An 18,475-nucleotide genomic window follows, 5' to 3' on the forward strand; every position below is an offset into this window, starting at 1 on the left:
ATATTAGCTGTTAGACAATTTTGCAATTGCATAGAAAGTACTTTCTCTAAGACCTTAGACAAGAAGGGATGATTTGAGATAGGTCAGTAGTGTTTAAGCGAATGAAGGTCAGTATTAGATTTTTTAAGGAGTGGTTTAATTGCAGCAGTTTTAAAGGATTCAGGAACAGAGCCCTAGGATAGAGAGGTGTTAATAAAATTGTGTATTTGGTGGATAATTAATGGCAGAGATTTCTTTAGCAGTTTAGAAGGTACAGGGTCTAGTGCACAGGTAGTGGTTTTCATTGTAGTCATTAAGGAGACTAATTCCTGATGATTCACTATGTTTAACGAGTCCAAGGTAGGCAAGGCATGAGTAAGACTGCACCTGTCAGCTATAATATGTGGGGATGTTTCCAATTCTTTCTGTTTTCTAATATCAAGGACTTTGCTGTTGAAATAATCCATAAGGTCATCGCAGTTGACAGTGGGCGTGATGACCTGCTGATTTGATTAGTGTCGCCATTGTGTTATTCTTATGCATCTCTATTAAATCAAAGTATTAGGCCGACCTAGCCGAGGACAGGGCCTGCTTGTATCTTATTATATTGTCATTCCATGCCATGTGGAAGACCTCTAGTTTTGTAGTTCTTCATTTAGGTTGTTAAACCGTGGAGAGCATTTCTTTAGTTTAATTACTCTGGTCCTTAATGGAGCTACTGTCTCTAGAGCAGTGCTTTGAGTTTTGTTGGAGTTAATTTAATAACTTGTCTACAGATCCTTTTTGATAAAGCTAGCAGTAGGCAACAGATAATATACATATGCTGTATACAATGTAATTGTTTCTGTAAACTGTTATCTCCATTCTCCTCACTTGCTGTAGTTATATAGCTGTAGCTATAGGTATTTTGTATTTTTACTTCACTGTATACATCATAGAGTAATCAGCTGATTGGGTGAAGAAGGGGATCTGTGAATGTACGCTTGGACCCCAGTAGCCCCTCCAGTTTGTGATGAAATTTTAGAATGGGCATTATCAGCCACCTTTATTATAGCTTAGTCTATGTTCATGGTTCGTTTCCTAAACCAGCACTCTTTGCAAACTGACACACTGTTGGCAAAACTCCAGCAAGGCTTTTACTGGACACCATAGATTTCTTTATAACACGCTTTTAAATATTTATAGTAGGCCATTACAAGGCAGCCTCTTTAAATATTGATTGTGGGAGGTAATAAAGTACAGCAGACCGCTCTCTAGGCCGAGGAGGAATTGTCCTGACCAGGAAGTTTCTCATTAGAAAGCCGAATGAATGGTTTCCAGCAGGGCCCTATTGTGGCTGAATCCAGCGGAGTGACAGGGTGACTGATTTTCACCAGTTAATAATAGAGCACTCAAAGACAAACATGTACAGCTTTATGGGATTCGTTTGTGTGTCTGTTTTATGTGTAACAAGCAGGGCAGGCTGTTGTGTAGTTTATTAAAGCAGACAGACCATTGTGAATAATATAAATACTACAAAGCTGTTAGTGTCAAACAAGGAGAGCTTTTCCACTTTGGGAGCGGGAAAGGTAGGCCTTCATAAAGCATTTTAAAGCAGACACTTTGAATCCACCCATGTTTACAGCTGCTATTCTTGGATTTGATGCTTCTCATCAGCAGTTGGCTGAGTGTAAATGACTTTATAAATATTTACAACATCTGATGGCAAATACAAATACAACACAGCAAGCATTACATCTTCAGAGAATGTTTTTTTTTAAATATTGGGAAGCACAGTTAAACTACATTAATATTAATCATATTTAATACTCATCAAAATTGAAAGGCTCAGAGAAATGATTTAAAAATGGGACTGTTTGTTTTTTGGTGAAGGAGAGTTCACTGTCACAGTGGGATTGTTTCTGAACATTTCATTGTTTAGTCATTGTTTCAGAGTGTACCATTGTCCATGATATATTGTCTGAACTGCTGCCAGAATAAAACCATAAATACAATATGGCCAACCCATGATTGTATAGTTGTAACTTTTTTCAGGCTTTACATGGTACTGTTGTGTTAAGGGTGGGTTTCTCTGATTTGAATATGAAAAGGGGAAGTCCCTCTCGTCTTTTGCTATATATTGAAATGTCCTTTTCTTCAGTTCCAGCTCTCCGTGAAACACAACTTTTTTATTCCTGGTTGATTTGATGTATGAACTTTGTCTCCAGTCAATCCTGAAACAGGAGTGTTTTCATTCATAAATAGGGACGGGGGGCTGGAGGGGGGAGGGGAAGGAGAAAAGAAATCCAATGATGAAATGTCAAGAGTAGGATGAGAGGTGTGGAGAGGTGTCATAAAACAGCAGTGCATTTTATCGGCAATGTTGTGAAAGGTTACAGTGTCTATTAGGTTGACATCATAATTCAGTCAAGTTAATATTGGCTGCATGATTGATCCCTGGCACCAGAGGAGAGCTGTATTTTGTATATATTGAGTTGAGATGCTGTGGCTGAGTTTTCCATCTCTCTAATGTGAGACAGGCTTGATTTATTGATATGAAGGGTTTAGGAAATGGCCAGAACAGTTGGGTTTCAATGTATACACCTGTATGTATTAGAAAATATTCGGCCTCCAAAGATTACAGACTCCATTTTAGTCTCGCTCTCTCACCTGATGCTAGAATGTGTACTGGAGTGGTAATGTTCAAACACAAGCTAATATGATCTTAAGTCAAAGGGAAAAATGGTTGTATTAAATGTGCATTCATTTATTTATACACTCACCTAAAGGATTATTAGGAACACCATACTAATACTGTGTTTGACCCCCTTTCGCCTTCAGAACTGCCTTAATTCTACGTGGCATTGATTCAACAAGGTGCTGAAAGCATTCTTTAGAAATGTTGGCCCATATTGATAGGATAGCATCTTGCAGTTGATGGAGATTTGTGGGATGCACATCCAGGGCACGAAGCTCCATTTCCACCACATCCCAAAGATGCTCTATTGGGTTGAGATCTGGTGACTGTGGGGGCCAGTTTAGTACAGTGAACTCATTGTCATGTTCAAGAAACCAATTTTAAATGATTCGACCTTTGTGACATGGTGCATTATCCTGCTGGAAGTAGCCATCAGAGGATGGGTACATGGTGGTCATAAAGGGATGGACATGGTCAGAAACAATGCTCAGGTAGGCCGTGGCATTTAAACGATGCCCAATTGGCACTAAGGGGCCTAAAGTGTGCCAAGAAAACATCCCCCACACAATTACACCACCACCACCAGCCTGCACAGTGGTAACAAGGCATGATGGATCCATGTTCTCATTCTGTTTACGCCAAATTCTGACTCTACCATCTGAATGTCTCAACAGAAATCGAGACTCATCAGACCAGGCAACATTTTTCCAGTCTTCAACTGTCCAATTTTGGTGAGCTTGTGCAAATTGTAGCCTCTTTTTCCTATTTGTAGTGGAGATGAGTGGAACCCGGTGGGGTCTTCTGCTGTTGTAGCCCATCCGCCTCAAGGTTGTACGTGTTGTGGCTTCACAAATGCTTTGCTGCATACCTCGGTTGTAACGAGTGGTTATTTCAGTCAAAGTTGCTCTTCTATCAGCTTGAATCAGTCGGCCCATTCTCCTCTGACCTCTAGCATCAACAAGGCATTTTCGCCCACAGGACTGCCGCATACTGGATGTTTTTCCCTTTTCACACCATTCTTTGTAAACCCTAGAAATGGTTGTGCGTGAAAATCCCAGTAACTGAGCAGATTGTGAAATACTCAGACCGGCCCGTCTGGCACCAACAACCATGCCACGCTCAAAATTGCTTAAATCACCTTTCTTTCCCATTCCGACATTCAGTTTAGAGTTCAGGAGATTGTCTTGACCAGGACCACACCCCTAAATGCATTGAAGCAACTGCCATGTGATTGGTTGGTTAGATAATTGCATTAATGAGAAATTGAACAGGTGTTCCTAATAATCCTTTAGGTGAGTGTATATGTTTGTGTGTGTGCGCTTGTGTTTATATGTAAGTCATTTTAGTCTGTGTTCCCATTTTTAATACAGTTTAGGAGACTAAATATTTTATCAATTCTAAAGCAAATAACAGCAGACTGCCCTTTTGGTTTCAAAAAACAGTACAAGTTTAAGCTGTTACAAAGAAAAGCATTTTTACTGCAGGAAAAATAAGTGTATATTTTCTCAAATATGAACCTGCTTTTAAAGGTGTGAACAAAGAGTCAAGTTGAAATATACTTTATTGTCGTGGTATTGTTACAGAAAGGGAACCTGTGTATTGGCTAGGGGTCCCATGATGCAGCAGTCTGGAATGAGCTTCACTGTCCCATTACAATCAACAGTGCAACTGAGACTAGGGGTTAATTGTTTAAAATGAAAGTAACTGCGATGGGTGGTGTACATTGTTGTTGTTGATATTATTTTTATCCTTGAAGACCATTTGGAAAAAGTCTCTTCCAATTAATCCATATTAGTCAGTGAACATTCTTTATTCATTGTATTCGTCTTCATGTATTGATTGTATCATATGAAAATCCACAATGTACAACACTATACATAAGGGCAAAAATATGAAAACGGGTGTGCGTGATTGGGGTTTGGTGGGGGGAGGGGGTCATCAGAACCAACCCTTTAAATATTTTTAAGTAGTAGTGTCAACTTGAATTAAAATTACAATTTGAATATCATTCTAGTAATTTTCAGGGACTCTACTGACTTACTTAATTAGTTACTCTGAGTTCCTGTAATTATTTTTTAATATATTGTAAGCTATTTATAATGTAGCTAAACCCTTTTAACAGTTTTCATAATTTGATCTATATGAATATTTAATCTGCAGTGGAATACATGACATCAGTCACATCCACCTTTTTCAATTATGCATTGGGTATAGCTTTACTGTCACAAAATTGGGTAAACATGACCCATGGGCTTTACCATTCTCTTAGATGTATTATATTAAGTATGCTCAGAATTCAAAGGCAGTAAGGGTCAATGCCATTACTGACCTTAAAAGCAGCTAAAAACTGTTTATGACTATTAGTACACTACTAACACTGCCAACCACGTCGTCAGAATATCTCCTACACATTTTAGACACACTTTCCACTCGAGACAAATTATATATCTTCACTGTAACAGGAAATCTTTTCCTTCCATAAAGCGTTTGGCATCTGTCATTACTGTGTCAGCATGCTTTTACAGAGTCGCTGTAAGTCGGTAATACTGTGAAAAAAAAAAAAAAAACTTTTCAGTCTTATGCACTAGATAACATTGCTTGCTAGCCAGTGTGAAAATATATACTTCAAAAATGTAACTGTACCATTATCAACAAAGCTTATACACCAGACTGCCTTAATATGTACAGATTTATCTACAATATATGTTAAATCTACAATACAAAAACACAGTTAAACTCATCTACTACGGTTTGTTCAAACTACACATAGCTTCACACTCTCCTAGTGGTAGAGGTTAGAGGTCCCTGGAATGCCTTTATATAATCCAAATTGAGTTGTCATGTCTGAGAGCTGTCTCATCTGGCAGAACAAAACAAGAGATGTCAGTATATTTTTCCCCTCCATTATAAAATCATGTTTATGAACTTCTCTCACAGCCTGCCTAATAGGTACAGAATACAAAACCTTAATATCATCCAGTAGTGTGAAAATCAGTTGTGAGAGGACCACAGGTTTCATTGCACTCACACTTGAGCAAATTGTTTCTGTTCAGTAAATAGAGCAGAAATCAGACCCCCCGGCAGTCCTTGAGGACTTCATTCTGAAAACAGTGCTATGTTTTTTCTCTGAAAGACTATATTTCTTTCTTCGGTTCTTGTAACTTTGACACTACAACATGAGTGCCATCACTCCTGCAGTATGAGAATAGGATGCAATAGGGAAACGGTGTGGCAGGTCTAATACATCAGACTTTCATGTATATCGACACATAACAGACCGAAACTCCCAGAAGATTGCACGAGGTATCAATCTATCAGGGGCCGTAATATTGGCCTGTCAAGAATTTCATAGCTTTTGATTGATCAGACTGCATATAATGGGCTACTTCCTGTATGCAAATAACATTAGAACTTATTTGGGGTGGGAATAAAACAAAGTGTCATTTAGTGAAGTTTACAGGGGATGACATTGAGAATAGCAGGTATGAAGCTCCATTCCTGTCAGTTCCCATATACTCACAAGCCTCTCTAGCCATCTTGGAGAGTGGCTTACTTACTTTAATACATAGAGCTGCATTCACGATTGGATTGACAAGCACAGATAATGAGCTATTTAAAATTGTACCCATCGCTCCTGAAAAGTCACATATTCACCTATAGAACCAATGACCCATTTCTTTGCAACATTAAAACTATTATTTACATTACTGTGCTAATTTACATTAACCACTACATAAAGGAAATGCAAAATCCACCAGTCCTTTTCATTGATATTATTATTATTATTATTATTATTATTATTATTATTATTATTATTATTATATTTTACAGTCCCTTGTACATTCATAATTTGATTGTGCGATTGCATGCGAGTCACCTATTGCTAATACAACTTTATAGGTAGACTGCAGATGCATGGTAGCCCTACTTGCTTTTAATTACCAAGATTTTCGGTCTGTATCCAGTTCTAAGCAGGATAAAATAACTGACTAAACTGACTGACTAATACTAATACTGACTCAACTATTAACTGACTTAATAATTTGTGCTCTTAAGGTCCTTGGCAAAGCAGGGAAAACTGAATATGTTTTATGAATGTTTACTTTCAGTGGTCTGATTCAAAGGCAACCTGATACATCTTATCCTGACAGCAAATTAGTTCTGGCTTAGAACCAATCCATATGTGTCTGGAGAGCTGTGTCAGTTTGCACAGCAATTGGGACAGAACACAGACGGACAGTGCTGGTCCAGTTCCGGCAAGCTCATAAATATTGTATGGTCCAGTACAGGCCCGATTCTGATAAGATATTATATGTGCCCCTTTTATATAGCCCTAATCTAATAATCCCTAAATCCATTGCAATACCACTCCTATTTCACTCTCTATATATCTATGACATAATACATTATTATTAATATTCTTATTGAGAAGGTGCCTTCGTCCAAGAAGACAACTGGCATGGTTTAAGAAGCACTAACCAACAACAATGTAAAGGAATAACCTACACATTATAGAGAATAAAAAATAAGGTATAAAAGAAGATAAGAAAGCTAGGCATAATCTAAACAGTGCCTTGAGGAGGTGTCCAGATTTAAATGTAATCTCTAAATTCAGCAAGCTGTAGTTGTGTATGTGGAGTTCAGATGCTTATCAAAAGACAACAGATTTCAGCGATTTCAAAATCATTAGTGCAAGTATTATAGCTTAGTGTAATAAACTGTTGCTATCTTAAATCCATCTAAACCACTCTTAACAGGTTACCATTTACGGATGCATAGACAGAAGTCTTTCATCAAACTGGAAAAAGTTATGGGCTCAATTCCAAACACCTGGTAATAGTGGTGAGTAGTGAGTTAGATTTTTATAAATAGTTAAATTAAAGGGCTTGGTTAGCTGAAGTGATCAGGAATTCAGGTGTAACATAAACAAAATCCAGAGGTCCCCCAGTGTACTCATTGGGCTAAACGGTGACCACACTCTTTAATTAAATAGCACACTATGTATTTAATTTCTTCTGTATTTCTTTTGCACTGATTTTTTGATTGTTATATAACTACCTAATATATTATATTTATTATGTAAGTCATTTGCACGTTTCTTTTCTTTGTGCCAACACACCTGAGTGAACACACCTGCCCATGAATCGGGATGCCACTGCATTCCCCATCTTGATTGTTTTCACCTGCATCCCCAACTCTAATACAGTTAGGTCCATTAATACAGATCCAAAATGATGACAATTGTGTCACTGTCCAAATATTTATGGACCTTACTGTACATGTTGGCACTGCTTTAAAAGGTGGGGGGGTCTATGCTTTAGTGACAGAGGATTTTCCGATACAAGCAAGGCTGAAGCTACAGGGTAGGAGGGGGAAGTGGAAGAAGAAGTGGAACCAGGTGGATTACAGCCATAATATATGGTGGTTGCTGCAGATGTTTAATTCCTCAGAGCGTCTGCAGTTGGGAAGCCGGTGACTTACAGTACTGACCCTTTCTGTGTTCGTGCCGACATCTTAAAATGTGACACCATCTTAAAATGTATGTTTCTTAGACACCCTTATCCAGGGTCACAATTGCTACAATATATCACATTATTTTTACTTACAATTAGCCATTTATACAGCTGGGTTTTTACTGGAGTAATCTAGGTAAAGTACCCCTCCAGAATGCAGAGCCATAACCACTATACCACACAAGACATCATTCATCGAAGAAGCATATAGTACATTGATACAATAAACAGTTTCTGGGTCTATAATAATTAGAGTTCCAAGTGTAAGGAATAGGTGCAGTTCCAGCCCTCCCAATTCTCCAGGTTATATTGAAATTATGAATCTAATTTCCTGAATTCCTCTGGAATCTACTGTAGTGGGCATAGCAGTGAGTCACCTTGGCATAGTTGTATTTGATAGTGACTGTAAATCTTCAAGATACTGCTCTGGAGGTTGACTAAGTTAGGTGAGGTGCTTGGGTGAGGGTGTTCTTTTTTTATTGCGGGGGTAGTGTCTCAAATCTTCACTATTGGTGTCTCCATATTAAATTCTAAAAAACAAAAATCAATCATCTATAATAGAAGTCAAAACTTAAAAAGAATCATTCCATGGTTAACAATAAATGGGGTAAACTGTTGTTTTAAATTTTTATATTTTGGGTTAGGTATTATTTTTTAAAGAGATAATTAATACTAGCTAGTTCCAACTGAACCAATTGAGATGTGTTTATATTGACTGCTGGAAACTGACTTCTTGCATGTCTAGTGCTGCCTTAGCATCATCTTCGATGGAGTGATTGCAGTTGTACCTTCAAAACAAAATGGAGAGTTCTTGTGGCTTACTGCATTGAGTACTAGTCTATGAGCTAACAGGACCTGGGTTTAAATCCTGCTGGAGTGTATTTCTTCCATAAATGAGTTATTTATGCCTTGTTTTTGTGTCAGAGGGGGCACTGTGAGATGTATATACCAGATCTTCAAACACCAAAGACTGAAATCCTTTGTCGCTCACCATGCAGAATGCTAGTCTCAATACTGGCAAATGTCTGAAAATGTATTGTGTTTACATTGTTTTAGTGCCAGAGAGGGCAGTATATACCAGCTATTTGATAACTTCAAATCCACACTGAGGAGCTTGCTGGTGATTGAGGTAAGTACTTTAAAATATGATGGGGAAGGTTAGTGTAGTAGTATAAGGGGGAGTGTAGGATAGAGGGAAAAGGGACAGTATAGGTGGAAGGAAACATTAGATTAGGAGTAGTGGGCCAGTCCAGGGAGAGATATGTATAGGGTCCTCATTGAGGAGTGGTCTGCCTGCCCTAGTGTAGGGAGAGGAAGATAGAATTAAGTAGAAGAGGGTTGTTCTCTAGCTCTCTCCTCATCCTGGACCAGCCTAATCCTCTTCTTTCCCTCCATCCTTTACTGTCCCACATCTCATTCTCAACTCCCTGGCCCAACTCTCTCCTATCCTCTTTATCTTATCCCACCCCACAGTTCCTATCTAATACTTCCCCTACCTCTCATTTACTATAATCCTTCCACCCTCTGAATCCTACCCCACCATACCACTCTCTCCATACATACCTCACTTACCAGCAAAATGTAGATTTGAACTGAGGTCCTGCTGGCTACTAGACTAGCATTCTGTGCAGTCAGCCACAGAGGATTCCCATTTCAAGTGATCCCATTTCAATCTCACACTGCGCCCTCTGGCACAAAAACAAAGTACTAGTTCATGATAGAGAGATTATCAGAAGACCGGTGTTCCACCAGGATTTTAACGCAGATCCTAGTAGCTTCTAGACCTGCATGCCATTCAGTGAGACACACATGATCAAATATGTACCTAAAACAATCACATATCAGGATTTAAACACAGACCCTCCAGGTTGTCGAGCAGAACTTCATACCATAAGCCACAAAGGACTTAAGGTCACAAAGGTGTTAAACTGTAATACGACAGTGGTTAAGATGTCGGTTAGTTGACTCGGTGTTAACTTAACTGGAATTTGTGCGCGTTCGCGTGAAAGGGGTGTTTTCGGCAGCCCAGGCTGAGTTTGTGCACAATGGCTCTGCGCCGTATTGTCCCTGGAACAATGCACGCTGATAATGCCAGGATATGAGGGGTTTAAAGAAAAGTTAGCGGCTAAATTTTACACCGTGGCGGCCAACAAAGCCAGGGAGGCTTGTTGGCAGTGCATTGCCGACAGAGTAAATTCATAAGAACAGTATTCTTGTCATATGTTCTCTGTTTTGTCTTACGAATTCTTATTTTATTTGTAATGTGATTGAGATGTAAGGACAAGTAAAATAGTCTATCTAAATATGTGAAAACAATTAGGATAATTCAGTTATAGCCTACACATGGGCTACATCTCTGAAATTGACCCGTTACTCACTGTTAATGAATTAAGATCTACTCCTTAAAGCACCTAGGCTGTAGGGCTACCTGTATGAATTTAATGCTATTGTGTTAAGAATAACTTCATTCTAACAATCATTTCAGCTGCAACCCCAGTGGAAAGTGCACCTGCAACAAGTCTGGATGAAATATATAAATATTCTATCAAATGGTGTGTATTAATAATACTCATCATTAATACACAGTACAGATGTGGTGTGCAGCCTACACTTATAAAGCCTATTCATGTGTTCACAGCAAACAGAAAAAGGCAGAGATAGTGAAAACTGGAGGAGGGCATGATTCACGCATATTTCGAATTACTTGCGATCGCATAAAAAGCCTCTTTGATCTTTAGAAGGCTTAAATGGCCAGGGAACACAACTAATGCATCCAGCAGTTTAGAGAGAGCAAGTGCCACCTTGCGAGCTGCACGGCAGACAGTATTCCAACTCAGATGTTCAGCATCACCGATGGAATACATGAAGTGTCCGCTGGCAAAATACAGCAAAGCAAGTCTGTTCAATAGTGAGGGCATTACTCTGGCGAGTGGCATTGGAGACGTCTGGAGTTGCACGGTCTCTAAACACCCTCACCCTGCAGAGTGAGCCTCTCACAATCCGTGCGCCGATGTCGATTGGGTACCAACAAGACTGTGGGCGGAGGGGCGGTGCTTATATAGGGTAACACCGAGTTAAGCAGCAGATGCCCTGCTCGGAGCAGTGTAGAGATGCGCGTATATTGCCATGACAACATACCTCGGGTAAAACTTTTCCACCTTTCATAGTACGGGTTAACTGGGAAGTTACACCTGACCTCACAAGGTTACTCCTGAAGTTACCTGGATAAGCCAGTTACCTCGCTTCGTAGTGCAGCCCTCAGGACTCAAAGCAGTAAGCCACAAGGACTCTCCTGCTACTTTATCAAGGTTCTGGTATATCAACCTCACACTGCCCCCTCTGTCACAAAAACTGAAAACAACCAACAGATTTTCAGTAGATAGGGTATCTACTAGGATTTGAACTCAGGACCTCAGGACCTCACCTAGTCCTCAGTTTATATAGCAACAGTGAGAACTCTAAAATGTAATTCTCTTTCACTGACCGGAGGTTACATGCAGTATTTGCTCATTGTTTTTTATTTTATTTAACACAACTTTAGAGGGGAAAACAAAGTACACTAGTTTATGCTTGGAAATCTGTAGTTCAAACACCTATTTATTGACCTCAATTCTAAACAAGATTAAAGATTACATCTAATGTTACATTTACCATTTGAATTTGTGAGGTGTAGCTAAAGTGACATTTTGCTTGTGATTTGTTAGTTGAGAATGAGGAATTTGTTTGTAAGAATTCAATGAACCGGTCAACCTACAAGACTCTGTCCAGCTGTGATACATACATCAAAGCACCTACATCAAACCATTCAGAAAAAGAACTGGAAGGCTTCTATGGAGAAACAGAATGGCTACATAAGAAAGATAGGACACACTTTAGAATTATCATGGGCACTTCACTGTAAAAGCAACATTGAATTTCCATTTCCAATTTTCCAATGAATTAATTCGAAGGCAAGGTACACAACTCACTAGAGAGGTTGCTTGAACGTTGCAAAAATAATCATATGCTCACTTTCTGTAATGCATCTCCAACTACATGGAGTACATTTGTATAGGACTATGTATGTACTATTTTAGCCGGGGCCTTTCTACAACGATGATGCATTGCCCCCACTGGGTCAGTTTCAATTCTCCTAATGCAGTTTCAATCAGATTAGTAGAGTATTTTGGCTCAGGCATCGCTGGTGCATGAAGACCAATTTGCACACTCCCAGATATTAGTGAGATTAGTTATGCTGTAATAAGGGAGGCCCAGAATGAGACTGGTTATTGATGGGGACATTTGAACGAGCCCCATTGCATTATTGAAAGGAACTGCCTTGTTTAAGATGTCCAAATGACCCCTCTCCACATGATGAGATTCCACTGTGTTACCTGTGCTTCTAGCCTCCTCTGCATTCTGTGCCCTGGCTATTACTCTTTTTTGGACCTGACAGTCAGGGTCCTTCAGGGTCTGAGCTTCTGCCTCACCCTTACTGGTACATTTCCTGTGTTGCAAGGTTAAAACAATGGGCAGCAGTGTGGGGTAGTGGTCTGGGCTCTGGACAGAGGGTGGTGGACTGCTGTTGTAGCTTTGAGCAAGGTACTTGATATATTATAACAATTGTAAGTCACCCTGGATAAGGGCATCTGAAATATAAAAATAATAAAACCGTTTGCATGTATCCAGCTTTACAAAAGCTTAACATTTGATATAGTGTTTTTACAGCTGTACCAAAACAAAGCAGACACCAACAGCCTGATGCAGACAGATGTTTTAAAGGCTGATATTTACACCACAGCTGTGCAAGTCCTATTGGAGAACTGGGCTAATGCAGTCAGGGGAATCTCACCTGAAACAGTGCATTCAGTTATTGGACAGCAGGAAGCATTCCCCCTTCAAAATGACTGAGGAATTTGGTATCGTGTGCCGAGTGATCAGTGTATTTGCAGTACAAATTGCGATGCAACATTTCAGATATTTCCTTTCCTAATGCTTTTCAGGGTAATGGGGGGAGATGATGTAGAGTGGTAATATTTAAAGAAACATAAAAGCCTCAAACCAAAAAACAGCACCAACAACACAGGAAACTATTTGGAGTCACTTTTTTGGTTGTAAAACTGTAAAGCAGGACATCACCCACAGAGGTACATTTTGTAACCAGTAAAGTTTATTTATATATAACAACAGTACAAAGTGAATCCTTGGCTTGCAAAATAGGTGTGCTTCATATTTACAATAGGTACACAATAATATATTATCATAACAAAACCAAAACCCAAATAATAAAATTAAAAAATAAAATAAAAACAAGTACAACTTTTCTTAAATACTTTGACTTTCTTACAATTTTCACAACACTTTTATAAAACAACAAGAACAGACAGCCATTATTATTAATATTATCAATATTAATATGATTTGTATTTACTATATTACAGAACTCCAGTGTCTACAATGAATGGGTAACTGCAAAAAAAGGTTTGTAGGCTTTTGAATTGCAGGATACTTACAGATTTGGGCTTGTTTTGTGTGTTTAAGATTTTAAGAGTGAACTCTTGCTTCTTGATTTCACAAAATAACACAATGGAAAACAGCCATCGTGGTACACAATATTATTGTCATATGCCTCTCGGCAAGAAAACTGCCCCCCGGGACAACCTAAAACCCAAAATAGGAAAGTGCATGAAATATGTCAATTTTATGTTAATGACATACTTTTTGAGATTCTAAATATACTGTATTCCAACTGACTTTAAATAAGCTGTCTGATTAAAATTAGAAGTAAAATGTATTGGACTGGTACTGCAGAATGACACACACCTTGATTTTAAAAACATTGTTTCTTTTGTTTTTGTATGGAAAGTGACAGGCGCAATGACATTTTGCAGAGGGGGATAAACAACTCTACAACATCAAATTCTGCATGAACCAAGTATTCGTTTGTACTGATTGAACTCTCCTGAAGGTACAGTAATGCAGATCAGGGTGATTTAGCACTTCAGCTGAAATAAAAACACAAAATAGATGATTTCTGTGCTAAAGTAACACCGGGAGGAAACACAATGCTTGTCCACAGGACACAGGCTATTGTGCTCCAAGGATCACATCTATGTTTGAAATGAATACAGCAAACGACCCAAAAAATTAAATAAAAATGTTAAGAAATCATGCAACATTTTCATGGAACGTATAAATGGTATAACTATTAAAGACATTACCCTGAATTAGAAATGCCTTGAATGTTCAGCGGATTATTTGGAGACCAAGACTTCCAGATTGTTTTTACATCAAGTAGTTAAAACGCACCCTGTCAGCTCTGTTTTATTCATTCCACAATGCTCAGTGTCTATTGGTTTAACAATGAGAAATATACAGCACCATTATCACAAGATGGTTTTAAAATCCTAGTGAAGGAAATCTGCAATGTTGAAAACCTGAACTTGTCTTTGCTTTGACCAGACGTACAGAAAACGGAAAAGCGTAAAACCAACACATCTTATGACCGGATTTCACGGGAGATTGATTCACACCAGCGACGGCGCCCCAGCACCGTGAGTGAGGTACGAATGGGTTGTCACATGCTCTTTCATCAATGGGTGGGTGTACCATTACAGGCCGAGACAAGGGGGTAAGTTCCTCACCAATGAGGCAGAAATCAAAAGGCAGGGAAGAGGGAGAGGTCAGCTGTCTCAGTGGGTTCAGTGACACTCCCACAGCGTTCTCCCTGTCAGAGCGGCAGAAGTGCTGGGGGGCTGCAGAGGGTCTCTCTCCTCAGTCCAGTGATCGGTCCAGTCCAGTGATGGGACTCGCTGTGCCGGAGCTTCTGCAGGTGTACAGACTAATCATGTCAAGCGCCACAGTCGTGCCCCCCCGCTTTTTTTTAAATCAATTTTTATCTCCTGATCACACAGCACACACAACTTGCAAAGATCAAAGTCCTGCTTCAAAGCCTGAGCAGGAAACCAAAGCTAAAGGGCTTTTTTTTTTTTTGAAACCCTCTTCAAATAAGACTGACAAGCTAGGGAATGCCAGGCCTGAAGGTACAAGTCTGTATAGACTTCACCTTTTCTTTTTTGTTTTAATCAAATAATTTTTTTAACCAGATTTCCAGAAAAAAAAGAAAAAGAAAAGAAAGGAACATGTTATATTTAACAAACCCGAGATAAAGGCATCATTTCTGTTGCCATCTCCCTATGTGTTTCTTGAGTCGTCAATAAAGACACCATGAGATCAGAGGGACTTCTTTGTCGTAGCTGACAAGTGCCCTGCGGGGGGTCTAAGTGGATGTGACCACCTCGACCACAGAGAAATGGAAAGCACCTTTCATCCCCAATGCTTGTGTGTAATGTCATCCTCACAAATGAAACTTCAAAAAATATCCCAAATCCCTACTTAATTCAAGTATCGTTTTGATGTAAACACTGTACTTTAAAACGGTTCTGTACTGAAAACGCATGAATACTACAGGTACTGCCCTAGCTGTCACCTAACACCAAGTGAACTGGGAATTCCTGTCAAGACTTTTAACCCTCCTGTAGACTGGGACTACCTCCCCCCACCAGCTCTCTGCATATATAAACATGCACATAGAAAGTCCAGCATCAGAGACATTATTTAAATCATATATGTATGTTTTAATATGCAGACACAGCCTTTGCCCTCCCTCTGCACGGTGCTGGTGAACAGCAGAGCCGATGCTGCTCCTCACTGTGACGACTGTGAGTGAGGTCTGACTGCACCACACAGCAGCAGCTGTGGCAAGACATTATTTACATTGAAGGCCCTCAATAAAACACAAAATTGTGTAACCCTGCTCAACTGCCCCAGCGTCCCAAAACACTCTTCTCGTTATCATACACATCTTTGAGTGAAAAGGCTCTCAAGAACTCACTTTTTTCCTCGAATGAAACCGAGGCAAGCTTAGCTGAGAAACAGCAGGTGCACCGAGATGCGAAGGGAACTCACATTATTCAGCAATGTTCCTGTCAGACTTTGATGAGTTTGGTCCATATCCATAAAGCATTAACCGTTTTTTGACACATTAATTATCAAGATTATTTTAGTTAATATAAAGTGATCTTTTGGCACTGACTCAAACCTTGGTAGGTCTAACTGGTCCCAACACTGCAGTATATTGAGAGCCGAGGGATAGGTGGAAAGGAACGGCCTGAGGGAGTGGGCTTCACCTGAACCTAGCAGTGATACCCCACGACACCTCTCTTGACCTTAGGAGGTTAGATGTGTTCTATGCTATCACACACAAACACCAAAAAAACAAACCAAACAAACCAACCAAAACTTCTGTAATTCAGGGGACCCACCTGACTTGGGTGTTTGCAATAGTGCTCTCTGTTCTGACCAGTCAAGCCAGGAGGGAGGTAATTTCCAGTTGCCCAAGGAAGGAAGCCTTTGAGTAAGACGAGATGCCCATTGTGTGCATTTCCCTCACCCTGGCGGCTCCATCAGTGACTTCCCAGAGAGAAGAGGACTCTGGACCTCCCTATTCAGGTCTGTGGGCTCTGAAACCACAGGGGTATGCATTGGCAATGAGTCCAAAAACAATATTTTGGGTCGGGCCAGGTGGCGGGCAGGAATTTAAAAAAGCAACAAAAAAAACAGCAGCTTTCCAAAATACAAAATAAAACAAACCCAAGATGGGTCTCTTAGGACTTATCCTGCAACAAACAGGGCAGCTCACTGGGCCACAGCTCCACCGGCTCCTTCTAGAGCCCCGATGAGGAAAATAAAGTAGTAAACCTTTATATATATATTTATATATATATTTATGTACATACACACATACACATATATTAAAAAAGGGGGAACAAACATGAAAATGTTGCAGTTGCATGTCTTGAGAAAAAAAAAAATCTTCTAAGGAGAGTTTTAAAATAGGAGAACAGCGGTGGTTCAGCCTGACCCGGAAGCACCCGCACCCAGCCTGCCCCGCGCCCGTCCTGCCCCCGCAGTGTCCCATCAGGGCTGGGGGGCGCAAGGCTCATGGAGACTCTGACTGTGTGAAACTTGTGTGGACAGTCTGCAGAAAGCAATACCAGCAGTACATGTATTCATCTTTCATTTCATCTCTTGGACCTGTGTGAGTAGGAGGCGTAACAGTTTTTGTTTTGTTTTTTTAAGTGCAAACTTGTGGTAGCAGCTCACAAGACATCTGGCATCTTGAAGAGCACAATTACCAGAGTACCAGTCTTTTTTTTTCCATGAAAAACAAACAAAAAAAAGTATTTCACTCACAGTTAAACACTTGGCAGACTTAAAAAAACAACGACAATGTAACAGCTGTTTTGAGTCCAAGTTGTGTAGAGAAAAAAACAACGACAAAAAAGAACTGTATAAAAAATAAATGTAGTTTTAAGAGCACACTCAGCTTCAGCATATACAGCTCTGGACTTCCATGCAAAAGGGCGTGGGGGCAGAAGTGTCCCCGCCCCCCAGTCTCCTTCTCCGATACGGCCTGCGATCACAGTCACCTCTCCACCCATGAAAGCCCCTCAGGCGGCTGCAGGAGATCTTTCAATGAAATGCAGAGCAGCCACAGAAAAAAAAGGAAGTCGTGACACCACAGGAACTCTCCACTTTCAAAAATCACAACAATGACAATGAAAATAAAAGGCTCTGGCCATAGAATCCATGGCACTTAGGGAGTCCTCAGATAGTCTCGTGGAGATGGCATTGTCTCGTTTTTCCCTTCAAATAAATACAAAAAAATCGAGACACACACACAAAAAAAGAGCACTGTCTTTTGTTTCTCATCCCAGCAGTGTCACCCATGACTTTGTGGTGGTGGTGGCGAGGGGGGACGGGGGACGGGGGTGATATTGGGTGGACGGAGAACGCAGTCTCTCGAGTCTCAGCTCTCTAAGGACATGGCCCCGATCAACTGCTCCACCTTGTAGGCCAGCCGCTGTTTCCGTGCCTGCTCGTCCTGCTCCAGAGCGGAGGTGATCTGGGGAGGAGATCAGGGACATCAGGAAGAGGGCACGATATTAAAGAGGGTGATATACACCATATACATTTTCTGAATCATTCTAATATTTCCTTTGAATACATAATCCCTTTTTAGGATGGTTTCTACAGTTTGCTCCACTATGTGAGTATTTTTTGGGGGGTTAAAATATTTACATAGTTTTTTGGCCACAGTTCCATTTAAAATTGGCAAATGTAATCAGTTGCAGTTTGACTGGCTGATTTTGTTTATGTACAATTCTTCTGCAAACTGCTCCTCTTCACTCTGAAGTGCTACTTTTACCAAAATTACAGTCTGGGGATTAGGAATGACTGTGAGCTTTAATTGGAGGGAAAGTCA

The 18,475-nt window shown here is 40.0% G+C and overlaps 1 protein-coding gene across 3 annotated transcripts in view; it reads right to left on the reverse strand.

The window, feature by feature from the left end:
* Positions 1-13,296: 13,296 nt before the first annotated feature.
* Positions 13,297-18,475, reverse strand: part of plxna2 (plexin A2) — a 190,834-nt gene continuing 185,655 nt past the window's right edge. For all 3 annotated transcript variants that reach the window (XM_066703643.1, XM_066703642.1, XM_066703641.1), the window contains one exon: positions 13,297-18,115. In XM_066703643.1, the coding sequence (XP_066559740.1) occupies positions 18,020-18,115 (96 nt within the window). In that variant the 3' untranslated portion in view covers positions 13,297-18,019. The remainder of the gene's footprint in view (positions 18,116-18,475) is intronic.

This window comes from Amia ocellicauda, chromosome 5 (assembly GCF_036373705.1).
Source record: "Amia ocellicauda isolate fAmiCal2 chromosome 5, fAmiCal2.hap1, whole genome shotgun sequence".
NCBI lineage: Eukaryota > Metazoa > Chordata > Actinopteri > Amiiformes > Amiidae > Amia > Amia ocellicauda.